The sequence below is a fragment of the Embiotoca jacksoni genome, unplaced genomic scaffold (genome assembly GCF_022577435.1).
Source record: "Embiotoca jacksoni isolate LCO1_2020_lvr unplaced genomic scaffold, fEmbJac1.0.p SCAF_10, whole genome shotgun sequence".
Taxonomy (NCBI): domain Eukaryota; kingdom Metazoa; phylum Chordata; class Actinopteri; family Embiotocidae; genus Embiotoca; species Embiotoca jacksoni.
The window spans coordinates 14966551-14993251 of NW_027185230.1; the positions used below are offsets into that span (position 1 = coordinate 14966551).

Sequence of the window (26701 nt, forward strand, 5' to 3'; positions counted from 1 at the left end):
TTCCCTTATATTTTATGCCTTGGGCTTTTTGCCACGTACCTTTCTCAAGGGGAGTTTTAAACTTTTAATACATCGGCTTAGTGGAACAACAATATTTACCTTGACACAAACACCGATTTTATGCAGCATTTTATTAATTCACAAAAGCATTTTTATCCTTGAATATCTCTGTGAAACACAGAATAATTCGCTCTACAGGAATAGTTTAATATTTTGGTAAATACGTTCGTTTCCTTTCTTTCTCAGGAGTTACTGGAGAAGATTGATACCACTTTCATGTGTATCCGATAAATATGAATCTACAGCCGGCAGCTGTTTGGTTAAAAGGATCAAAGGTTCGATTCATTCATCCATGAAAAACAGGAAAATTACCACTCGCCAACCAACACCGATGACCAAAACTAGGAAAATGAATACCCACAAAATAAAATAAAATATAAAATATTCCACAATCCAAACAATAGCATACAAACAGAGTGAAATTTAAGATATTAAAAAACAATATTAGGCTAAAACAGCACAGAAAGAAATGTATCTGAGCAGAAAATAATACTCAAGAAAAAAAAAAAATCAATTTTAGTTTACATCCTCAAAGTTCTGGCTGCGACAGCTGAGATCAAGCTTCTCATCAAACTGTAGACAATTTTAACTGGTTTGATCATTTTCTGTAATCGAGAAAAATCAATGAAATGTCTTTATATGTTTTTGAGGTTTGCCATTGGTTCACGGTGCGTTCATTGTTCCGGTCAGTGTTTGGAGTGAAAAGTCAAATCAGCAGGTGTTGAATCAGGCGCAGGAGGACAGACGCAATTATCTGTCTAGTTGATAGATGACTTACCATCCATCATGTGGCATTTATGCACCGGAGGTCCGGACCCCACAGTGAGGAAAAAGGGGACCAGACAGGAGGCCACTAGTCTCTCTTTATTGGGTATCTGATATTTCTGCTTACTTATAGATTTCCCAACACAGTGAGGCCTAAAAAGCATTGCTGAACCACAAACCCATTAAGGACTCTTTGCTTTGGTCAACATTACAGTTTATGATCAATAATAACAATAAAAAAAACTGTGTTGACTTTTATTAATAAATTGGTCCCAGATGAAGATCTTTAAACTTGGCCGGTCAGGTTTTGTCGCTGTAAATCAGCAGATTGATTGATCATTCATGGATCAATCAAGCCACACATCCCTTCATATTCATAGCTGGAAGAAATGTGACAGAAACAGACACAAGGAAATAATTATAATCCCTGGTTTGTCATAATTGCCAAAGATAATGACTGTAAAGGAGCATAAAACGGAATACTATGAAACAGATGATTGACTGTTCTGCCAGACAGACGGCTTAATAGCAGCAGCAGCGCCATTAGATCCGCTGCCAGACGTGTTATACCGGTTCCCTCTGCTCGAGGGGCCCCATGTTTGCTGCTGAAAGTCACCGGGGTCAATTATTTTGTCGTGGTAGAGAGGAAGGAAGAAGAAAGATGCTGACACATACAGGGGGGGGGGGGATCCACCTGAGGAGACTGAATTACAATCCTTACATGCAGGGTCTTTTTTCAAAGCAAAAGGAAGTAGGCGCTGCATTCAGTTGTTCCACTGATCTATTTTTGGTGCGGTGCCATCCACATCGATGTTCCTGTCTGGTTCAGTCGGTGGTCAGACTGGCTACGCCAATCTTGCACTTTCTATTCAGCCAGGAGGAGAATGCTCAGCGGTGCATGTCGCATTACCTCGCCCTCCCGCTGTGGCAGAGCCGTGCCAGGCTTTAAGGATTTTTACATCGATCAAGGTAATTGTCAGGGTCAAGCAAGCTCCACTGAACAATCTGTCATTTTTGATGAGTTAGCTCAGACACGGGGTGACGGTGGTCGGTGGTTGTGATGAAGGCTCCCTCGCTTGGTTTTAACTGCTGCGTTTTTAGGCTTCATCACATAAAAGGGCAGTGAGCAGGGCGTGACCCACACGGAGAGACAAAGAACAACAAGATGCTTCATGTATTGCATGAGCAGTTACAGATATGGCTCGTGTGCAGTCGCATGAACAGAATGAAAAATACACTTGAGGGATTTGGTTGATCTCTCATTTCACACACAAGTGAAAAGTGTTTCCTCGATTGTTCTCTGAACAGCTTCGGTCATCAGTTTGAGAGCGCTGCCTCGTCAGAACAAACCTCAGTGAACCTGGCTTCTCCCGGAGTCGACCGGGGATTTGGTTCTGGGATTAGACCGACGCAAATATCTGCATCAAATGGAAATAAAAAAGAAACAGCTTACTATGAGGCGCTGCTCTAAACATGCATTGAAAATCAAGGCGTGATGTTTCAGTCTTTAATCAAATAAAACACCAAGTAAATTCACAAACATCTGAAGGACTCTGAAACAGTCAAAAAGCAAATATCTGAAAATAAAACCCTAATTATATCTATGGTCACTGCAGAAAGCCGTTCACCTTGATTATATCATCCAGGAAGTTTGCCCCCGCAAATCAAAAATTTGTTTCTCAAATCAGATCTTTCGGACAGACCGACCGTCTGCACTGTTAATTGCAAGTGAACAGATCAGATCTGGTGTTTCCAGACATCAGCGACATGTCTGCAGGGATTGCTGTGGTAGCAACGTACTGTACATGTAGTTACGCTGGTGACGCAAAGTGCCAGCAGGCCTTGGTTCATGGACTGTTGTCCTTCACTCGATGATAGCGCTCTGCTGTTCACGCCACATCTCTGAAAATACGTGTCGCATTGCGAGTGATACAAGAAAACCAATCTAAGCCACCAGAGCGTCTCAACGCGTCCGCAGAAATCCGACTGGAATCGCATTTCAAACCACCTCTAAATGTGGTTCGGATCCGGTTTGCAAAAGTGGATTTTTAATGGGCTTTTTTGCCTTCCCGACTTCCAATCTAGGTATTACAAATCATGGATTTGGCCCGGCAGTCTGAACAACAACCTTAGATCACAAGTGCAAAACAGCCCACTATCATGCCAATATGTGCAATATACCTGTCAGTCCACTAGAGGTCTCAGTGTCACGTTTTGCCTCGCAAAGGCGTGAAAGGAGACATTGGTGTTTCAAGTCTGTCAACATTGATTTCTTTTAAGTCACTAAAGAAAGTTACGTACATAACGCAACATATTTAATTTATAACCTACATTAACTTCAGTGACGTATGTAGCATTACTTACTGTGTGTAAAATTACTTAATTCAACCCCAAACCACACTCTTTTCCTGATCCTAACTACATCGTTTTTGGTGCCTAAATCAATTGTTTTCCGGGGCAAAGAAAAAACCCACAACGCTCTCCTTTCTGCTTCCAGCCCCGCAAAGAGCAGACAACAATGTCCTTTTTTTTTTTTTCATTTAAGGATCCGTCATGATATAAAATTCATAGGCAGCCTGAAAATTAAAGTCCCACTGAGAATATCTTTCCCTCCAGACAACTAACTCCATAAAACAACTGGAGTGCAATATGGGAACTGCTAAAGGCTTGACGAGTGCCTGGAAAATAACGCAACCCGCAGTCATTATTTCTGCCTTCACCCAAGTCCCCAGATGATTAGAGTCTAATGGTCATATACTGTGATAGAGCCTGAGCAGTGAATGCAGGAGTTTTTCCGTATGGAGTGACAGGCCTCTGGGAGGGGGGCGGCACAGTTAATGGTCCTGTGTTCCATGATGAGAATCTGCTGGATGAAATATGTATGGAGGAATCGGCCGAGCGGTCAGATAGCTGCTGCAGTATCACGTCTCTGGAGACCAGGTGCACTCTGTCTCCTGAATTACAGCTCAGCAACACCTCACCACCATCACAAAAACCTCATTCTTTTCTTGAAAATTCTGGTGGCAACGTTTCCTTTGTTTGTACCAGAGGAAAAAAAGATCTCAGTGAACAATATAGGATCTTTCCTTTATCTGTTCGCTTTGTGGGAATGTATTGATTTGTGTATTTAAAAAGAAATGTGACAACAAAGAGGAGAAACGAAGACAGACATGAGGGGACTGAATGAAGCCGGATGTGTTGGGGTGAATAATGATGCTCGAGATACCGCATTCATGTCTCGTTAGCGAGAGGTGGGACTCAGCAGAGGCCTCACAATACCATATTATCACAATACTTAGGTTACAATATAGTATTAAAGCAATTTCACACGCAATATGCTGAGTATTGCAGTTTATTACCCTTTTGCAATAGTTAATTATGTCCCATGTCAACATGTTTTGTCTAATAACTTTCGATCTGTTCATCTCACTTCTGTCATTTTTATTGCAGCAAAATGAGAAAAACAGTCATAAAAACCTGTCATAAATGTTGCATGCACCTGATACATTTACATATATAATAAAATAGCAATATTTGGCTTCTGTGTATCAATAAAATATTGCCACACAGAAGATCACAGTTATACTATGCTGTATCACTGTTTCCCGCCCACCCCTGTTATTAGCTGGGGTCACCCACTCCCCCAGCGCACACAGAGCTGGATCAAAGGCCTTATCATAATCAATCATCCCATGTTTTGGATGATCGACTATGAGCCCGTCAGACAGTTTGGTTTTATTCGAGGAAATGTTCTTTGTGGCAAAGCTGTTAACATCCAATAACTGTTTAGTCCCTGTTGTACAGTGAATGAACAATTATTGGGTCTTAACAGTGAAGCTACTAATCATTGTGTCTGTGTTGTTCTCACAGGAGCGACTAGGGAGGTCAAGTAGCGCTGAAACAAGCAGTCAACTGTCAGAAAAATAGTTCATTTTAATAATTAATTAGTCACAGATTAAAAAATTTCAAAGCAAAACTGTCCCCCCAAAATGTTAATATTTTCTGGTTTTCATTTCCTCTGTGATAGTAAATTAAATATTTTGGGGGTTTTGGATTATTGGTTGAACAAAACAAGACATTTGAAAGCATCTTATTTCATTCTGTTGAACTGTAATGGACATATTTTACTTTCTGACATTTTGATTGACAATGATTTATTGATTACTTCAGAAACTGATTGGCAGAATGATCAATAATGTAAATAATCATGAGCTGCAGCCCCGAAGTCAAGGTTTATTTTTAATTTATTTAATTTGTAATGTCTGACATCTTTGTCAAACCTTATTTCGAATAATGAATATTTAGAAAATGTAAGGGTCATTTTGGATTTCTACCAACACATAAATGGTGAAGAGTATGTGTGATAAAGATGCATATTATAAATTTGAGTACTACTACTTTAAACCTGTTGTAGTCAGTGTTTTACCCACAATTATCACCAGCTCTACAGAGAATTGTAGCGTCTTTGTTTAGCTTTGACTTCGTGGCCTGCGGCTTTATTGTGTTGCTTAAACAGTGTTGTGTTTTTGAGATAAAGCTCTACAGACTCAGTGTATACAACCAACCAACCAACTCTAAACATGAATAAACAAAAAACAGTCAACAAAAAAAAAAATAATCAGTCATTGCAAGTTTATTTTACTGCTGATTAGTAAGATTGTTTTGTAATGTGGAACTTTGGGATTTTCTGTGCAGTTAAATGAATGAAAAGTGAATTCATTAAGGAAACAAAATAATATTTAATCATACAATAAAAAAAAAAAAATCGTATTGTATAATCGTCACAAAAAAATGCAGCACCCCGGAGACAAGCTAAAAGATGTAACAAAGGGTGACGGAGGAGGAGTTTAACCCTAAAGCCCGTTTTAATGTCACGGAGTCGGATTAAGTGGTTTTACACCTCAATCTCCAGAGGTTTCATCCATTTTAGTGATGAAGAGCTTTACTCTGCAGAGACCATCAACATTTATACAGCCATATTGTAGCTGCCAGATCGTCTGTCTTTGATGAATCAGTTGATAAATTTGCACAGCGCTGCCCTCCGTAAGAATCACAGGAGCGGAGATTCATTAGGCCTTTGTAATCCCAATTTCACCTCATTAAAATATGGAGAAACAGAGATTATGAAAATATCAAAGGAAAAAAAAGAAAGTGAATACTAGATGTTGTTTTGTCTTTATGTTTTGGGGTTTGTTTTAGTTATTGTGAGACTTACACTTGTTTAAATTAACATTAAAAGGGCAGACGTGAAACATGATGATTTTTGATTGTACTCCTGGTGGTTTCATTTCCATGATTTACATTAGATTTCAAAATAAAGTACTAACTGATCATATTTTCAAAGAGAATTGCTGTAGTTTGATGTGTTCAAGGACATTTTGACCAATTTTCTGTCGTTAGAAGTGGCTATATCTAATTATTATAATCATGATTAATTAATCTACCAATTATTTTCTTGAATAGTTGACTAATAGTTTGGTTGGTAAATTAGTAAATATCCTGCCCCTCTTTCCCGATCGCCAAGATTATGACTTATGACTCTTATTTTCTTTGATTAAACTAAGTCCAAAACCTGAATATATTCAATGTACTATCCCTTAAAATGAAGAAAAACAGCCAATCCTCATTACTTAGAAGATGTAAATGATGTATTGTTTACATTTTTTTCCTAGATTATAATTAAAATAGCCCTGAAATATTTTTCTCGGTTAATTGGTTAATGCTTTCAGCTCTAATATACACACTGAAAAACTGAAATTTGAAGTGTTTAGCTGCACGTAACAATATAACATACAGGCATGGAATTAAAAACTGTCAAATGTCTTGGTAAAATGAAATTATGTGATGATGAAATTAGTTTATATTTTTTATCATCTGCAACTATTTTCTTTTCTTCAGGGCAGAGAATTCTTCATCATAAAAGTAATATTCTGGAGACGGTGGTGCTGATCAACCCATCAGATGAAGCAGTTAGTACTGAGGTAAGATGAGCTCTATTTGTTGTTGACAAGCTATGATTTTATTATAACCGCTTCCTTATTCTCTCTGTAACTTGATATTTCACCTTCTATTATCCTATCAAGAGAGTGTTTCAGAAATTCTTTAAAACATTTACGAAGGATTTACAGCTTGAATAGGATTATTACTCAGCCTTGACTGTCCAACATGTTTATTGCTGTCGGCTGGAATAAACAATTAAGGAATCTAAGGGACTAGAGCAATCCATCATGTACTGGTAGAACAGCAGCTTTTCCTTATTGTTACACAGATTTAGGAGGAGGAGCATAGATGACGCCTGATTTCCTCTTGTGTCACTGCTCCTTTTCAGCGCTGCCTCCACCCGCTGGCCATGTCTGCAGTCAAACTGTGCATTAATCATATCTCACTAAACAGAAGGGTTGACCTGGCCAGACGCCCAGAACAGCTGATTTTGCCGAAGTAGAAAAAAAAAAAAAAAAAGACCCGCAGAGAGGCAGAGAGGGATGAGTAGAAATTTAGCAGAGCAGACAGCAAAAGAAGTTGACTAATTATCTAATGGGTTTGAGTGACATGGAACTGGTGATATTTCAAATACGCTAAATCGTTAAGCCAATTGCTGCAGCAGAAAGGCTTTCCCTTTCTGTTACATTGTTGCATAATATTTCTTCTCTTTCTTAAGCAGCTGCAGTAAATAAATACTTTTTGTCTCATAAATACTTTTCTTTAAAAATAAATCACTCGAGTAAAAGTCTTCAAGTATCTGATTTTGACGACATGGTATTAAACGTTTTCTTTTTTAATATCAAATGTACTCAAGTATTGCAGTAAAAGTAAATGCTGTTAATAAAAAGGTAACCAGTCAGAATTTTGAGAATATTTCATTAAGGAAATCCAGTGAAGTTGACAGAAATATAAAAACTCAACTGTAAAAACAGTGCTCTTATCTAAATCAGTGTTACAAATAAATGTTATTTTCATCTTTCAATTTTCAGGCTCGTTTAATGATCTCAGACACTGCCAAACACAAACTTTTGGTCCTCTCCGGGCAATGCTCTGAAAACACCGGGGAGCTGATCCTTCAGTCTGGATCTTTCTCTTTCTTCAATTTCATAGACATATTCACTGACCAAGAGGTGAGCCAACATGGGAAACACCCTCAAGAATCAAATACTGAATTTAAAACTGCATTTATTTCACTACTGACTCCAGAATTTAAAAAATTATGAACATCACTTACTTTCTCTCTTGCCCAGATTGGTGAATTGCTCAGCACCATTCACCCAGCAAACAAAGCCAACCTTACGCTCTCCTGCCCTGAACAAGGCGACTGGAAAAACTCCAACTTGGACAAACACAACCTGCAAGACTTCATTAACATGAAACTAAACTCTACTCTCATTCTCCCTGAGATGGAGGGCCTTTCAGAGTTCACAGAGTATTTATCTGAATCAGTAGAGATCCCATCTCCTTTTGACATGCTGGAACCACCAACTTCAGGTGGATTCCTCAAACTCTCCAAACCATGTTGTTACATTTTTCCCGGTGGTCGCGGTGACTCTGCTCTCTTTGCTGTCAACGGCTTCAACATGCTCATTAACGGTGGCTCGGACAGGAGGTCTTGCTTCTGGAAGCTGGTGAGACACCTCGACCGGGTGGACTCCATCCTCCTGACGCACATCGGTGACGACAATCTGCCAGGCATCAATAGCATGCTGCAGAGGAAAATCGCCGAGCTTGAGGAGGAACAGTCCCAGGGTTCGACGGCTAACAGCGACTGGGTGAAGAGCATGATTTCTCCAGATATTGGCGTTGTGTTCGTGAATCTTCCTGAAAACCTGGGCAACCCTGACCCAAACTACAGAGTGCGCAGGAATATTGAGGAGGCATCGATCACGCAGCAGTTCCTCACCAAGCTAAATTTGAGGATCGAGCCTTTGGAAAGGCCTGTAGGGAACACAATAGAACCAATCATACTTTTTCAGAAAATGGGCGTCGGAAAGCTTGAGATGTATGTGCTTAATCCATCGAAGAACAGCAAGGAGATGCAGCACTTTATGAAGCAGTGGACAGGTAGTGAAAAAGACACCACTTCCATTCTGCTTCCGAATGGGAAAGAATCTGAGTTCCCTCTCTCCTACTTGACTTCTGTCTCTTCACTCATCGTGTGGCACCCTGCAAATCCCTTAGATAAGGTTGTGCGCGTTCTCTTTACTGGAAATGCCACCCAGCATAACATCTTTGAAGGTTTAGAAAAGCTAAAGCATTTGGACTTCTTGAAGCAGCCAGTTGTCACTCAAAAAGCGATGTCCGCTCAAATGCCGTCAACACCAACACTAAAGCAAGCTAAGATGAAACACAGAACAGACAGCAGAGAGAGCCTGAAGTCTACCCCGAAGCCATCACCAAGCAAAAACATTAGGAAGGAATCAAAAGAGGAAACGCCAGAGAAGGTAAAGACAGATGCAGAATCAGCTCATGAAAAAACACAAAAGACAGAGAAAAAAGAAAAGGTGCCCTTAAAAAAGGTAAAGGCATCTGAGAAAGAATCAAAAGCAAAGGTAGAGCAAGCAGCCCAGAATGAAACTCCAGAAAAAAAGAAGTCTGAAATAAAACCCAGAGCTGAAAAGATTGTAAAAAGGGAGAGCAAAGCATCTGTGGAAAAGAAAAAGGAGATTAAAAAAGAAGCAGCAAAAAAAGACGATACCCACAAACAAGAAAGTAAAAAAGATGAAAAAGTAAAGAAAGAGGAGGCAAAGAAAGTTATAAAAAAGGATGTTAGAAGAGACTCGCCTATGAAAGAGAAGAAGGAAGAAAAGAAAGATGTCAAAAGGCCATCGAAAGACATAAAAAAGACAGCCACTTCAGGTGAAGAAAGGAATCTTAAACCAAAGCCCCTGAAAAAAGATGATGCCTCAAAGAATGCAGGAACTCCATCAAAGTTAAAAGAGAAAGGAAAGTCAAAGGTGACAAAGAAGGAGACCAAGTTCGATAGCAGCAAACTGGCAGCTAGTGCTGCTGCTGTTGCAGAGGATCCAGAGGCAGAAAGAGCTCTTATGTCCTCACCGGAGGACCTCACAAAGGACTTTGAGGAGCTGAGAGCTGAAGAGTTTGTGGAGGATGATGCAAGTGTGCAACAAATTGAGGAAAAGGAGGCTGTGATAATCCACCAGGAAGAAATGACACAGACCAAAGAGTCACCCGAGGCTCTGGAGTCTGTGGATGAGGGGATAACCACAACAGAGGTGGAAGGAGACACTGGAGAGACTCCAGAGGAACAAGTAGTGAAGGGAAAACTCAATGGCAGTGTTTCTGAGAAATTTGAAGATGAGGGAACTGTAATGGAGGAGACATCTGAGGGAGGGGATTATGAAGAGAAAGGAGAGACCGAAGAAGTTTACGAACCTCAGAGGGGGCAATTAGATACAATTAATCTTACTCCCTGTGAAGATGATCACCAAGCCAAACATGACGAAATGAAACAAGGAGGTAGCGTAGAGGACGATGATGTGACTAATAAAAATGTAGAAAATGAGCATGAAGGTCAGAAAGAAGCAGAGAAACAGAATCTGTCTGTATCAGCCTCACCCAAAGTGTCTTCACCAGTTTCTCCAGCTGCATCCATCCACGAAGAAATGCTCCCAGTTGGCTTTGAGAGCTCCACAGCCTCAGACGATGAGAACAGAGACGGCCACACTCAGTCCACCATTGAAATCTCTAGCGTGCCTACTCCCTTGGATGAGATGTTGACTCCTCGGGATATGATGAGTGACGAAGCCGGCAACGATGAATCTCCGTCACTGGATGTTGGCAGAATCGGGACATCGGCATCTGGAGAGTTCGATAGAAAGAAGCTCTCTCCACTTCAGGATGTTCCAGGGTCAGATCACTCACAGAGTGATGCCACAGAGGGCCAGGACTACAACCATTCTGCTTCTACAATATCTCCCCCTTCATCACTCGAAGAGGATAAATTATGTAGGGAGTTTCCCTCGGCAGAGAAAGCTCAAGAGTCGCATGAGAAGTGTGATGACAACTCAGCTAGACTTACGTCAATATCCACAACAACACCTCTTATACGTTCTCCCTCAGTGGACCGCAAGGATATCTTTGATTCTTCATCAAAGTTTGCTGCTCCAATTGAGCTGTCCACCACACTGGCGGGGTGCAACAAAGCAACAGCCGAGTCCTCCATCAGCCCAGATGACAAGACATTAGAAGGAGGTAATTCACCTCAGTCCTCTGGTCACACACCTTACTATCAGTCACCAGTAGAAGAAAAAGTGGGAGCTCTGCCATTGTCCGAAGACAATGGACAGGGTCCAGTAATTGTGGAGGTCACGAGTGATAAAGAAAATTCTTCCAACATAGTTACCCCAGAGCCTGAGGAGCCAGAACCAGAAAGTTCCTCCCCAGTTAAGCAGTTAATGTCCTCTCCAAAGAGCTCACCACCACCTGAGCCTGATTCCCCAACGAAGAATGAAAAGTCACCCTTTGATATAGATCCTAAGCAAACTGGAGAAAACAGCCATTCAGTCTTGTCCTCAGCACCATTGACCAAGCACGAATCAGACACCAATCCTTTCACATCTTTCAAGGAAGACAGTAAAATGTCCATTTCAGAGGGCACCACCTCAGACAAGTCAGGGACCCCTCCGGAGGAAGTGGTAGCAGAAGACACATTTTCACATTTAGCTTCAGCATCCACAGCCTCCCTGGCCACCAGCTCCTTGCCAGAACCAACCACAGACTCTCCTTCCCTTCACGCTGAGGTGGGCTCTCCTCACTCAACCGAAGTAGACGACTCTTTCTCTGTCTCAGTGGTTCAGACCCCAACCACCTTCCACGAGGCTGAGGGATCTCCAATCAAGGAAGATAGTCCAAGGCCTATGTCTATCTCCCCAGACATCTCACCAAAAGCAAAAAGCAGGTCACAGACGCAGGACTCAAAATCCCCAGAGCACTCTACCATGTCAATAGAGTTTGGCCAGGAGTCCCCGGACCACTCCTTAGCCCTGGACTTTAGTAAGCAATCTCCAGAGCACCCATCGGTGGGAAGCAGCTCACGTGCCACGGAGAATGGTCCAACTGAGGTTGACTACAGCCCCTCAGATGGATCAGATGCAAGAGAAGATGCAAGAGCGTCTGGAGAGTCCAACTCTGCAGTGGAGAAACCTTTGCTTTTTGAGGAGAGTGATTCAGTTCGTGCCACATCTGCAACCCCATCGGATGCATCTCAGTCCACTCCTTCTGTCACAACCCCATGCCAAATGACAGACATGCCACATGCTGCGGCAGAAAAAACAGATAAGTCTCCAGTCACGCCAAAGGCATCCTCTCTTACCCATTCTCCCCAATCCAATGAGCCATCCCCAGGGCCAGGAAGTCCCCCAAATACAGATAGACCAATTTCACCATCTGTGGAGAGCATAGCTAAATCTGACACACAGCAGAAATATGACAAGTCACCCTCACCTCCCAAAACAACTTCCCCAACATCTTGCTTTACCCTTTCAAAAGCAGAGACACTTTCCCCGGCAAAGGAGACTAATCCTTTTAAATGTGAAGATGCTACACTTGAGAAAAAATCCCCTATGAGTCCCAAAATTCCTTCCCCATCATATCTACCTCTCTCCTCTTCTCTGAATAATTACAATTCTGCCTGTGGCTCGAGGGACCCAGACTCCACTAAAAAGAGCCCCTGTGCTCCATCTAAGACAGATGTCGACCTCTGCCTAGTCACTTCCTGTGAATACCGTCACCCCAAGACAGAACTGTCCCCATCTTTCATCAACCCTAATCCTCTGGAATACTTCGTCAGTGAAGAGAACGCCATGGATGAGGAGAAGCCTCTGACCAAGTCAGGAGGAGGTCCTCCACCCCCAGGAGGTAAGCTCTCTGCCAAGCAATGTGAGGAAACCCCACCCACATCCATTAGTGAATCTGCCCCCTCTCAGACAGATTCAGATGTTCCACCTGGGACAGAAGAGTGCCCGTCCATTACAGCAGACGCAAACATCGACTCTGAAGACGACTCCGAGACTCTGCCTACCGACAGAACACTAACCTACAGGCATGCCGATCCTCCTCCGGTGGCACTCAGGGACTCTGCTCCATCTTCAGGTCACCACGATGTCTGCATGGTGGACCCAGAGGCTCTTAAAGCTGAAGAAAACCTCCACAATGCTAACACAGATGGAGGAGAGAAGCCCACCAAGAAAAAGCTCTTGAAAAAGTCCTCATCACCAGCTAGGAAGGGTGGTCTATCAAAAGTGAAGGACTTAAAGACTGCTTCTCCCAAGAAAGGTGTCGGAGAAGGGAAAGATGCCAAAAATGCAACCAATACCTCTGCATCCAGAGGTGTAAAAAGTGTCACATCAGGTGAGTACTTTCCACTCAATTCCATCATTTACGTCTCTTTGCCATTATTTTCTCATATTGTTGAAAGGTTATCTAAAAGAAAGGTATGTTTTTTCAGGTACAGGCAGTGGAAAGGTAGCAGGTGGGGCACCTCTGCCCAACTGTCCTCCCATGTACATGGATTTGGTTTACATCCCCAATCACTGCAGTGCCAAAAATGTGGATGCTGATTTCTTTAAGCGTGTGCGGTCATCTTACTATGTGGTCAGTGGAAATGACCAGACAGCTCAGGAACCCAATCGGGCTGTCCTCGATGCTGTGCTGGAAGGAAAGGCCCAGTGGGGAAACAATATGCAAGTAAGTTTAAAGTATTAATACAACATTGATCTTTGTAATACTGCGATACACTGAAATTGAACATAGTACATAGTTACTTGGTATTAGCTGCTCTTGGGCCAAGTGCCATGGCCGGGTGTATTATGTTTTTGGGTTGCCTGTCTGTCCATATATACGTCTGTCTGTCCATCCATCCGTCCAGGTGTCCAAGCTCGTGAACACAATATCTCAGCAATGCCTTGAGGGAATTTCTTCAAATTGGGCATAAACGTTCACTTAAACTTAAAGATTAAGTGATTATATTTGGTCAAAGGTCAAGGTCGCCGTGACCTTATATTCGTCTCATCCATTTATCCATTCTTGTGAACACAATATCTCAAACGCCTGGAGGGAATTTCTTCACATATGGCAAAAATGTTCACTTGGAATTTAAAGCATTTTGTTGGTCAAAGGTCAAGGTCACTGTGATCTCATGAACGTCATAAATGAAAACTGCAACTTGACTCGTTGGCGGAGTCATATAACCGCAAAATACCAATTCTAGTTTTGTAAGGATGATGAATTCTTTGAATGCCTGAGTTCAGAGTCCTCTTTCTCTCCGGTGTCAGGTCACTCTGATTCCAACCCATGACACCGATGTGATGAGGGAGTGGTACCAGGAGACTCACGACAAGCAGCAGGAGCTGAACATCATGGTCCTGGCCAGCAGCAGCACCGTCGTCATGCAGGATGAGTCCTTCCCAGCTTGTAAGATAGAGATGTAGGCCTTTTCCACAGGAAATCCAGTGATCGGTAGGGAAACCAATCCATGTAGCATAAAGCCTAAGCAGACACTTAAACACTTACATGCTAGAATGAAATAAATATCTGCAAAGAGGATGAACTAACACCAATACAAATTTGCTTTGAGGGAGTCCATGCAAAGGACAATGTTTCATATATAAAGTAATGCACCCTTGAAATCCTAAAGATTTAGTTGGGCTGAACTAGGCGGGGATAAATAACCAAATAACCCTGCCTAGCCATAATTGTCCAATTATGTCTATTCTGGTAGGCTATAGTTCACATAATGATGTTGTTGTTGATGTCACAAGTTTCCTCTGCATCCTCGGATCAAAATATGAGAGCTTACGATCAATTCAACTGCTTTCAATGAACAAAACTTCCCTGCATCTGGTATGTTCTGAAATAATGGCTGTTATCCACACCAAAGGATAAACTTTTTTCTGTTAATGCCTTATTGGAAATCAAAGTGAATGTATAAGAACTGGCAGAAGATTTGACCAGTAGACACCAGAGGTTGATCCCAAAAAAGTTGAACAATGGTAAATATAAATGAACTTGAACGTACACTCAACACTGATTAACATTATTAGGATGTTTGACTTCCTGTTAGTCACAGGCGAGTCAAAGTGCCGCTGCCATTATGAAACCGTTCCTTATGTTTTAAGTCGTTTATTAGATTTATTTATTTTTTGACAAATTTCCAGTTTAGGTTTCTGCTGATGTTTGAGTCATAATTTATTATGTTAAATTTAAATTATTGTGCTTGATTGTCCAGACAGCCTTTTACACTGTGCAGCAGGAAGTTGCTTCATAATGCTCTCTCTTGCCTTCGTCACATCTTTTAAAAATCTTTTTAGTGGCTTGCCTTTTATTTCAGATGGATGGATTAATTTGCTGATTTTAAGTTATTTCAAGAAGAGAAAAGAGGATATTATTTCTTCTTATAGACATTTTTTTTATGTAATCAATGATCTATAGGGGAGCTAGCCTTTTCCCATTGTAAAGCTGATGAAGCAGGATATTTTCATAAACCTTAAAATGTCTTGTTTTTCTAAAGCATTGTACTATAATTATGAATAGCTTTGTGGCCAATGGAGTGGTTGGAAGACACGCATGAGTTATGATACTTTAGGCTTTTTCTCTTTTTGATTTTAGTGGGGATTTTGCTCAGACTTGTATTAATGAACAACAGGGCTATATAGGCTGACTAAATACAAGTGAGGAGCATTATATGATTTTTGCAAGGTTGTGCCATGACATATGTATGCTACATGAACTCCAGTGATTGCCTGAGGCACTGTATTGACATAAAACTTGATTGTGGGTGCAGCACAGTAGATTTCCAGGGTTGATGGGAGCATTTAGGGAGACTGAAACTTTAGGCCAGAATGAAAGGGAATCAGCTTCTTGTAGAAGTGCAGTCTTGGAGGGGCAGCACACAGAGGTGAGAGTGAGTGTGTGTTTTAGATGGAAGTATGTAAAACAAAAACTAGACACTTTAAACACAGACATGACACAAACCAAACTAACAGCGCAGAGGCCACAAATGAACTTTGACAGGCCAGCTTCTGGAGAAACTTTAACAAATCACAACATGACGATTAAAGGCTTTGGTATTTTGTGGCTATTCAGTGGAGTCACCAGCCTCACCTGGTATTTCTCAAATGACATCAGGGTTCATGACGCAACTATCACCCAGTTTTTCTGCAGGAGAACCTCAAACTAACACCGTGACCTTATTGTCGTCCAACAACATACCTACAAACTCTGATCTGACATTTCTCTTGAACTGACATTTTCTCTGTCTTCTTTCTATACACTTCCTCTTTTTCTCTCTCTGTCTATTTATCTGCCTTTTTCTCCTTATCTTTCTCTCGGGAGAACTTTAATAATGTTTGTCTGCAGCTGTGTGGTATATTTGTCTTGTGATCTTGCATCCTCTCTGCCCTTTTCCCAAACTCATATGTAACCTATAGCAATTAGTTTCAAGTAAAAGATATTCCTTAGTGCTTTCTGATGTTTGTGTGCAATATTTCCTCTACCCATACGGCAAATCTATTGTAAGAGGACCCACTAATGAACAAACATTAAAAAAATAAACCACAATAAAAATCTGTTGTGAAAAATAAAGATTGTTGTTTTTGTCTTTTTTTTCTATTTAAAGAGCCCAGTTGCGTTATCACATATTACAAAGAAAGTTTTTTACTCCAAACTCATCACATTAAAAAATGTTTCCCTGCTTTTATAAATTGTTCTGCTCGACCTGAAGGGTTGTACATGTACAACTAAATCAAAACAAAGTTAACAAATGTTAAAATCTCTCACTTGCAAGTCTAGATGCATTGCATGCTGACGTCTTTTAGGTGTAAAAATTAATAATGTCACTACCTTAGCTGAAGGTGTTGGCATGCTAACATTTGCCAATGAGTCCAGCTAATTGTGGAGTCTTTAGTTTTACAGATATTTGATCTTAAACCAAAAGACTTGACAAGTAAATATTTGTCCCGATGGTGGTGCTACATGAAATTTATTTAAAATTCATCCTGAGGTGTAACCGGACTGCACCAAATTTAATTTCACACGAAACCCAAAAAACTCAACCCACTCATGTTGACACCATTAAAAAGTCACAGGATCATGGAAGTCAATATTTTTCATCCTCTGAGGACCATGAATGTTTATAAAAAAATTTTTTTACCAATTCATTAAGCAGATGTTTGGATATTTTACAGGCTAAGTTGAACATTTTGCATGCTAAAGACACTGAAATGAAAGGTCAAGGGATCATCACCATGTAATGAGGATTCATCTTCTGAGGGCCATGCATCTCTGTAAATTCATGCGATTCCATCCAACAGTTGCTGAGACATTTCACGGAAATTAACAGGAAAAAAAAAAGAAAACAGACATAAACCGCATCATGCCACTAGAGAAAAAGTTTCACCAAAGTCTGCTGGTTTTATCCTCTGGGGGCCATGAACGTCAATCTTTCAGTTCTTTTAACAGCAGTTCTGCTTTTAGAGTCAGTGTTAGTGTCAGCTGGCCTCACCCGCTTTCGTCAAACCTAAATCTATGCTTGTTAACCAGAAACAGAAATCTCTCCCTGGCAACATAGAAACTCATCTATTATACCGAAGGAGAACAGAAGAGTCAAAATTCAAGTGCTTACAAAGTCACACTGTGTTCCAGGAGGAAAAATGGCCTCCTCTCTGACGAGTGTCCCTGAGAGCCCGACAGGATTGAGGAGGGATTTATAAGACTGAACACTCAGTTTTCCTGGTCTGAGGTGAAACACCGAAGATAAAATGAAAGAGCTGTGCGTGAGTGATTTAACACAGTCTCATCCTGTAAATAAGGGTATTTGTCTGATGCTGCAGGTGTGTGTTATAGTATTCAGTTTATCTGTGAATGGAAATAGTATGAATATGTCCAACCCATCCAGTGGCTCTGGGGATGTTACTGCCAGTTAACTGGTGCACCATTTTGAGCAAGGCTAAAACTGTCACCACAACTATGGACTGGTATAAGATTTTGTACAAAAATGTCCTCAGATCGTGTATCCTATTGACTTTGGATATCTCCTGACTTTTCTTCAAGTGCCACCAGCAGATTCACACTTGTAGCTGTTAGTGACCTGAATTTAGTCTTTACAACCAGCAGACAGATTTCCATGAAACCGACCCTTACGTTCCCCTCAGGATGAACTGTGATAACTTTTGGGTGAACATTTCTCTCGATATTCACCGAACTGGCCTTTGGTAAATCAACAATTTTGCATTGCAGCCGTAAATATAATATGCCCTGTTTTTAAAAGGAGGAAACGGTTGCAATGCCAGACGTAAAACTGGCTGCAGCAAGCACCAGCTTCTACTGCCTCAAAATCAAAGGAAAGGTAAAGACAAAATATAAGAAATGAATCAAAAGTATGCAGTTTTTTTTTAGCAGATTAAGACATCCTTACCTATTTAAATACATGTTATGTAAGAAATATACCAGTAGGGTAGGAGACAATTAGAAAAATGACATAAATTTGGTGCATATACGTAGTAAACTGAAGGACATCTCAGATCAGACACGGGAAAGCAGAGAATACTAAGAACACAGCTAATCAATATAATAGGATGTCTCCACTATTCAGGAGCCTTTTTGTTGTGCAGTGGGAGACCTGAAGCGCCATGTTTGATGTCTTTCAACAAGGGAACATTGAGCTTGTAGGCTTACAAGCTCAATGTTCCCTTAGAGCAATTTTTAGCGAATATACAGCACAGTAGTCAGTGGAAATCTTTCCTATCTCTTTTCACATGCTATTACTATTATACTGAATTTATGCAAATGAGAGAAAGCATCCCTACTATTTCTCAACCGGCAGCCACAGGCATTCATGATTTAGTAGATGATCAGTCACCGGGTGAACAGGCCTGCATATCAATGTAGCTACATTATAAGTCTTGCTACGGATGGAGGCGGCTAACCTATTTAACTGTCTTTCAAGGACAGTGGCTTTATAACTGTGGCGCAGCCAGTCTATCACAGTAATCAGCACCAGCTGTTTTTTTTTTTTCTCTCTGTTCCAAAATTGTTTCTGCGGGGACATTTATTAATGATGATGGGACACCCCAGGCACTTTCCAAAACCAAAGGGAAGTGCACGCGGGGATAAATCAAAGATGTAAGAGCGACTATCAAAACCTGGCAGTCTGTCAAGGGACATAACAGTCTGGATGCTAAAATAGAGCCACTACAAACAGCAGTATGCAGCGTTTCCCTGTTGATTGTGTGTTTTTTTTTTGTTTTGTTTTTTGGGGGGGATGGAGGGGGGGAGAAACTTAACAAGAGCTGCCACCACATTAAACTCTAAACCTGTAGCTGTAGATGAGCTGCATGTAGAAATGTTTTAAATCCATGCAGACATGAATATGCAGAGACAGAGAGATAGAGAGAGAGAAAGAGAGAGAGAGAGAGAGAAACCCACAGAGACACACACACCTTGCAGGATACTATAAATTATCCAAGGCCAAGAGTCTGATTGGCTGAGCAAGCAATCTCCGCTGGATGGGCTGAGATCGTGTTGCCAAGGCAACAGCGGGGAACCTCCCTGTCCCAGCCCTATTTTCTCTGTGCCAGACCGTCTATCTCAAGAGTTTATTTAGGATGCACCTTAATCATTGAAATGAATTACTCAAAACTAACAAATAACTCAGTACTCTTTTCACACATGGCTGCAGGTTTAGTCATTTTTTTTTTCTCCACTTAGGTCACTGCCAGCAGTGGAAAATCAGTTTTTCATTGAGGCCTGTATGAAAAAAAAAAAAATCCATTTCATGATATTTTAAAATATAATTTAAATTTAAATATATGACAGGTAGTTTCTTCATAATTTACTTGCCTTTGTCACACCTGTAAAAATGTTTAGGGGCTTTGCCTTCATCTGTTGTATTTACACATTTTAAGCTATTTCAATAAAAGAAAATCTGATCTCATTATTGCTTATACATCGTATAGCTGTTTATGTAATCAATGATCTATGATAATGATAGCCTTTTCCCATTGTAAAGATGGTGAAGCAGGGTATTTTCATAAACCACTAATTCCAGTGATTGCTAGTGACACTGCATTGATATAGAACTTGATTTTTGGCTGCAGGATATTGTAGATTTTCCAGGAGGATGTAGAAATTTAGGGAGGCTGAACATTTTGACCAGAATGATCAGGAAGCCAAACATGACCATCAATGGGAAAATGCAGCAGGACTCTTTTCAGGACGACAGTCCTTGGTTATGTAATGCTGTGTAGGTCAACGGGTGCATCAACTAGTGGCAAGATTTGGTGTTTACTGCAGCCTTGTATAAATAATTAATAGATGAATGTGCACCAATTTAGATGAAATGATAGGCCTACTTGTAACACATTATCTAACGTGAAATTCTGATTAGTTTTGAAATTACAACATATGTCACAGCTTTCTTACACAAAATTGTATCATGTTTGATTTAAAAGACCAAAATGTAAGCTGGTGTGAAGTTTTTTGCAGAGCTACAGCTGCAGTGTGTGTAATTATAATCACATCTATTCAGAAACAAATATGTGTAACAGAACTACTTTTAACTCACAAGCCTCTTGATGTACAAAATCTGTTTTTCAAAAGAGACCACCGTATTTTTGCAGCGTAGAGTAGATTACATATTTAAAAAAAATAGTTAAAGCTTAAAGGAAAGAGCATGTGTTTTAAATATGAAGTATGTTTTCAAGCCCAGTTGTTGAGCTAGTATATTCCCGACATGTGCCTTGGTGCATTTTATGGATATTCAGATTTTCCAAGTTCAGATCCTACTCTGGGAACTCTGACAAATCGAGAAAATCTGGTTTTGTAGTTGTTTGAAACAGGGAAGAGCATAATTATATGTTAGACAAAGGAATATATCTGCAGCGCTTTCCATTTCTCTGTGGCAGCTCAAAAACTGTGCAACAGCCTCGTCCTCCAGATCAGGTCACGAACTTGGCATTTCCTGATTTGGCCCAATTTTTTTTTATCTGTTTTTAATTCTAATATCTTTCACTGCTCTTGTAAAACACATGTGTTATTGTGCAAGATATTGTTATTTCTAATTTCTTCAATGTTCACAGATTTCATTGCTTATTTCTTTTTAATGTGTTCTTGTTTTCAGGTCTGTTTGATCTCTTTTGGTCTTGTCTGATGTTATGCAGCACTTTTGTTGTGCATAAATCTGCTATAAAAAAAGAAGACCTTTACCAGACCTGACTTGACATTTGAAAGTAAAGACTGGCAACAAGTCATATTGCAGGATACATCAGCATCATTATATTTCTTTCCATTGTCCTTTTCCATGTTCATTCACTATGAAGACTAAAAGCAGGAGCACAAAATTTAAACACCATAGCAACATTGAATCAATAGTTTTCAATCAATATATTTCAGAATTAAAACAACAGGAAATGTGTGTATTTAGCCTAAAATAAAAATATGAACCACTCATATAGGCTTATAAGAAGCTCTTATTCATCTCAACTCGAGGAGTCAAAAATAATTTAAAATCTACAAAATCCTCCTGCAGAAATTCTGCAGGACTGAGTGTATGGTAGAAACTCCTCAGACATATTGTACAGTACAACAGCACCACCTGCAGGTCAAACGATGAACTCTTCTCCGGCTGTCGTGTTGGTCAGTGATAAAATGCGTTCAATATTTCTGGCGAAGAAAAACACGTGGCACGAAAATAAGCATAACTTCCAAGTTGCTGGACAGAGATAAATGACAATAATAGTTTTGATTTAAGAGTAAAACTTACTGTACCTCAGCACAGGGCACCGCCATATTGGATTATACCAATTGTAAATTACGTATTACGGAAATAAAATAAACCGCTGGACATCTTACCCATCTCAAATTAAAGCATTTGTAATTTTTCCGGTGTGTATCCAAAAAAATATTATTCGTAATAATAAATAGTATTAAAACTCTGCAACATGTCCGTTTTCATGCCCCGTGGTTTTCACATGAATTGGTACAGTCAGTGGTCGTTATGGCGCTGGGGAGACTTGGTAAATGTTGTCGGTCGTTAATACTCGAGCCCTCCAAAGGAGTGTTTTGTGGTGTTTCACAGCCCGGCTGGATTGAAGGCTGCATCGGAGGTAAGACGAACAAAACCCGTCAACATGCGTCCTGTCAGAAAGTCCGGTTTACAGGCAGAGAGAAGCTCGCGCGCTGTAAACAAACCATTCACGTGTCCAGCAGCTGTTTGAACTCTTAAACTACGAGCGAGCGTGCTGAGCGTACAAATAAAAAAAACCCGCTAAAACTACCTGAGTTTAACGTGTAGAGTTTAGTGTAGAGGTTTTTGTAACGCTTTGCATTAAAACGTGTTAATTTTTGTTGTTGTTGTTGTTTTTTGGTCTATTTACGCTAATTTCTTGCCACGCTGCATTTTTCCTCTCTGCAGCTAAAAGGCATCTGTTGTCAGAAGATGTCATCAAACTGCAGGACTTCCAGCAGAAGAAACTGGCTGTGGCTCACCTGGTCACCGGATCCAAAGGTGGAGTGATTCATGTTACTGGCACTAAACTGCACTTCACCATTTAGATTAGTCATTTTTACGCGCCTTCATATCTAAAAACAACCAACATGAGGACCAGACGGTGCAAAATCCAATGAATAATGCAGGACTAAAATGGTTAATATTCAGATATTATGCACATATGTAATAATAAATGTTCATAAAGTGCATTTAAAAAAAAAAAAAGGAGGGGGTCCATATGTGTGTGTGAGTGGGTTGATGGGGGTGTTTTGCTCTGAGTTTATGCGTCTACCCACCTGGGGGAAGAAGCGGTTCAATAGCCCAGTGCTTCTTAAAATAAGATAAGAATTTATTAATCCCACAGTGGGGAAATTTAGTCATCACAGCAGCATAGAAACACAGTTAGGAAAAAACAAACAAAAGGTGCACACAATAAGAAAAATGTACAAATACATACACAGTAAAATAACACACAGACAAACTATACACAAAAAATAAATAAATAAATTCCTGCTGTTGCTTCTGTACCTATTACCAGACTGAGTGTGGGAGGAGATTATGTTGAGACTTTTTTTTGATGATGGCTGGCAGCTGTTCTCGGTGTCATCACTCAGAAGTGCCCTCAGAAACTTAATGCTCTTTACCCTCTCCACACCACAACCACCGATGGTCAATGGAGGATGATGGCCCCTCTAGAGGTCGGCTATCACGGCTAGTTTCATGAAGTAGAGGCTTATGTATATTTTTTCAACCTTATTTATAGGAAATTATGTGGAACTATTCAGTCAGAAGCTGCAGAGGAAGAAGCTGATTCTACGAGACGAGCTGAAGCTTCTCCTTCACCTGTGCCAGTCTGTAGATGACATGCTGATAGCCAGAGATGCCATCTACAGGTACACACTCTATAACCACTATGTATCAAATATCTGAGCTGTAAATGGCTCATCCTGTAATTTGTGCTCATCAGGTATCACGCAGAGAACCGTAACTTTATGTACGGAGAGTTCAAGTTTGGTCCTCTCTTCATGAGACTCTGCTACGAGCTGGGTCTGGAGGGCATGGCGGCTGCAACAGTCACAGATCAGGTGAATATTACATCAACCAAAACCATAAAACATCAACAGGTACCTCACAACCAGTTTTTAAATCTAGATTGAACATTTACTTGTTTTGAGTGCCAGTTTCTGTATGGACCCAATTTTAATTCCAAAACTATCATTATTAATGAATTTTGCTATTAATTTATTGTTGCTGTAAATCATATATATCCTCATGTGTTGTCTGCTTGATATTGTTCATGTTTTCTCAATGAATTGTTTTTATTGTTTAATTCTTGCCTTGAATTTCTTAGTTATTCTAGCTTTTTCAAGTTTGTTTTAATTTTGTCTGACTTTTGCAGCATTTTGTTTAATTTATGTTGCTTATAAATGTCCTGTTTAGATGAATTTGACTTTAGTGTGAATTGACCCGGACTCATAACATTTACTCTCACCCGTCTGAACAGAGTCTAAAAGGATTCTTCAACGACGCAACCTCCTTTAACATCACCATCGACATGTTATTCATGAAAGGCTCATATGAAAGTAAGCGACAGTTGTGTTTTCTTTTTCCACGGCTGTTATCGCATGTACGTAATGTTCCAAACTTTGACGGTTCCAGGTGCTCTGGAGGTGCTGAGAACCATGAGGAACCAAGGTGTACCATTCAACAAAGACACGCTGACACTGGCGACTGCTACCTGTTATAAACTGGTAATTTTAATCTGATTTAACATTACGGCCAGGAGACTTATATTTGTGCGGAGTTCATGTTTTCATGTTCTGGTTTGTGTTGGTCAGAACACGGCCGAGTCGTACAGGATCTGCACCGCTCTGATAGAAGAGGAACAGACCAAAGGGACCTTCATCCCCAGACATGCGTACTGCTTCGCTGTAGCATTAGCATTTCAACGGGTGAGTCGCACTTTCTTCGTCTGTTCCTTTCATGCATGCAGAAGGATGTGGAGATTGTAGACTTATCACCTGGTTCTCTTTTTTTTAATTTTTTTTTTATTTCAGAATGACCTAGAAAAGACGCAGTCATTGTTTTCACAAATTACGAACACTGACAGCAGATTGTGCCAAAATGTCAAGGTGAAGTTGCAGCATGTAACTGGAGTATACACTATTTCTTGCAGTTGTTGTTCAATCATTAATATATTTCTTGTTATTGTCCTTTAGGTTATAATTCTAGCGATGTCAGGTTCAGTGGCTGAAGCCGTTTCCGTCCTGTCAGCAGCCTTGTTGCCTAAAACCCCTTATTTTGTGAGAAAGACAGAATTTTCACAGGAGGTGGTAAGTGACACACAGATCCTACTTATACTTCCAAAAAAGTTACATATAGATACAAGAAGATTTCTTAGGATACAGCGATTAGCATTAAAACATATTCCTGCAACAAACGTTAGGGCTTGCATCCATGAGGAGGAGTGCTTCTATACTTCTTGAAATGTTTTGTGAACAGAACAAAAAAACCTTCATTTGAAAATATTTTTTAAGCTGGATCAGAATTACTTCAGGAAAATGTGACCCAAAATAGTTAACACATGCTCAAGAGATTGATACTGCATGTAAATCAAAGAGCTGACTCAAGTCTCGTTCGGACCACCAAGTTTTCATTTTAAAACAAAAACTATCTCTGTCCGCAGTGTTTTAGCACGATTTCAAAACTAAGAACACAGAATCTGATGGGTCACCGATTACGGTGCAACGTCGACGCTCCATGTCGGGCTGATAACGCTGCTGGACAAAGAATATATTACAAATTGCTTGAAAAGTAGCTTTCCTACTGCGCATGTAGGCAGTCGTAATATTAATAAATCCAGATTTCACCTGCACAACAGTTGCAATCAGGAAGGACACATTGTGACTGATAAGAATGTGGGTGTCTGCATCATCGTTTTTAAATGTCTCCATTTTCCACCCGTCCAGATGAAAATTCAGTCAGAGTTTTCAATCATAAAGCAGAGTCAGCAGTGTTTACGTTTCAGGGGTTACAAAAAAATGCCCGAATATTGTGGACGCTAGTTCTAAACAAAGCAAAAATGATGAATTGGATCACAAAAAATATATCTGTGGATTTTGCCTCAGCGGCTTCCTTCGACCTGTTTCAGGTGGATTTGCTCCGGTTGCGGAGTGAAGGCAGGCCACACATGATAAAAGTGGAGCAGATAGTGACTCAGATGGAACAAGCCGGTCAGGTGACTCCGCAGACCCTCGATGAAATGCTGTGCCGGACGCCCACAGGGAAGAGGAAACCACCGCCGATCCTGGACGAGAGGAAGACCAGCCGAAGGACTCTGAAGCCTCTGCATTTCACGCTGCGGTCAGACTGAAGCCACAGTCGGTCATTTTAAACACTCTGGCTTTGGCTACAGTGGATTTTGCCACTAAAGATGCAATTAAATGGAATTTCAGGGCCGCTCATAGTTATCTGCTCATTTTTTTTTTGTGTTAAAAGCTGCTCATGTCATCAATTTTTTTTTCTTTCTCTAGAATAAATAATGTTTTAATTTATTTTAAACTTGTTTATAATAGTTTATTTTCTTTACGTAAACTATGTCAGACAAGTCCTCATTGCCAAGCGTGTTTAGGCTACTTCACATATTTGTAGACTAATCAATGCTAACGTAACGGCCAACACTATTTAGAAAAGGTCACAGACTTTACTGTTAAACTAGCTAACAGCCCTGTGTTATACCCGTTATCCGCTAATATATCGTGCATCCCTGTTGTTCCAATCATCTACCTCTCCTATAACACAGGCACAGTCATCCTTCTGCAGACAGGACTTTGGCCTCACGTCTTCCTTCATCAGAAAGCTGCTGAACCAGAAGTAACACCATCTAAATTGTTGTAGATTTCACGGCAAGGTTGTCATAAATATCACGAGTGATGAGGGAGGAGTGTACTGTGTATACAAATGTATGCATTTGTGCGAATCAGATGTTTAATAATAAAAATAATTTCTAATTTGCTTTTGGAAAGAAGTCAATTTGATAACACTTCTGCTCTCAGAATATTTTCACAATCATCAAAGACTTGGCAAATTATCTGAAAACAACATTGTGAACCAAAATGTGAAAGTTTTTCCATCTGTCATATTCACCTTGAATGATGTGTCATAACAATATTTTATATATTCAGGTCTTTAATCTGTACTGTAATAAGAAAGCTTTCAAACGTGTAGTAAAATATCCACAACAACCCCAAATCTGCTGATCCAATACAATATTGTTTTCCTAGGACGGCGAAGGGATGACCCGCCCTACTCGGCTGCTGATTGGTTTGTCCCGATACTGTTGCCCGAATTCTAACCAATCATCATTCCTCATGCCCAACGCTTACC

The 26701-nt window shown here is 40.4% G+C and overlaps 2 protein-coding genes across 3 annotated transcripts in view; both read left to right on the forward strand.

The window, feature by feature from the left end:
• map1b (microtubule-associated protein 1B) overlaps window positions 1-16413 on the forward strand; it is a 38023-nt gene extending 21610 nt beyond the window's left edge. For both annotated transcript variants that reach the window (XM_069168816.1, XM_069168808.1), the window contains exons 3-7: window positions 6724-6806; window positions 7797-7937; window positions 8058-13182; window positions 13280-13518; window positions 14106-16413. In XM_069168816.1, the coding sequence (XP_069024917.1) occupies window positions 6724-6806; window positions 7797-7937; window positions 8058-13182; window positions 13280-13518; window positions 14106-14261 (5744 nt within the window). In that variant the 3' untranslated portion in view covers window positions 14262-16413. The remainder of the gene's footprint in view (window positions 1-6723; window positions 6807-7796; window positions 7938-8057; window positions 13183-13279; window positions 13519-14105) is intronic.
• A 5410-nt stretch (window positions 16414-21823) lies between these two features.
• ptcd2 (pentatricopeptide repeat domain 2) lies at window positions 21824-26329 on the forward strand. Its single transcript, XM_069159908.1, has 10 exons — window positions 21824-21932; window positions 22241-22333; window positions 23079-23208; window positions 23283-23400; window positions 23820-23898; window positions 23975-24066; window positions 24154-24267; window positions 24373-24447; window positions 24535-24648; window positions 25467-26329. Exons 1-10 carry the CDS (start codon window positions 21824-21826, stop codon window positions 25686-25688), a joined length of 1146 nt encoding a protein of 381 aa, XP_069016009.1. The 3' UTR covers window positions 25689-26329.
• The last annotated feature ends 372 nt before the right edge of the window (window positions 26330-26701 follow it).

Excerpts from the sequence above, each read along its gene's own strand:
- ptcd2 (XM_069159908.1), top strand. The coding sequence starts at position 21,824 with ATGGCGCTGGGGAGACTTGGTAAATGTTGTCGGTCGTTAATACTCGAG. Across the intron at positions 21,933-22,240 it reads GATTGAAGGCTGCATCGGAG|CTAAAAGGCATCTGTTGTCA; the intron begins GTAAGACGAACA and ends TCCTCTCTGCAG. Across the intron at positions 24,268-24,372 it reads TAGCATTAGCATTTCAACGG|AATGACCTAGAAAAGACGCA; the intron begins GTGAGTCGCACT and ends TTTTTATTTCAG.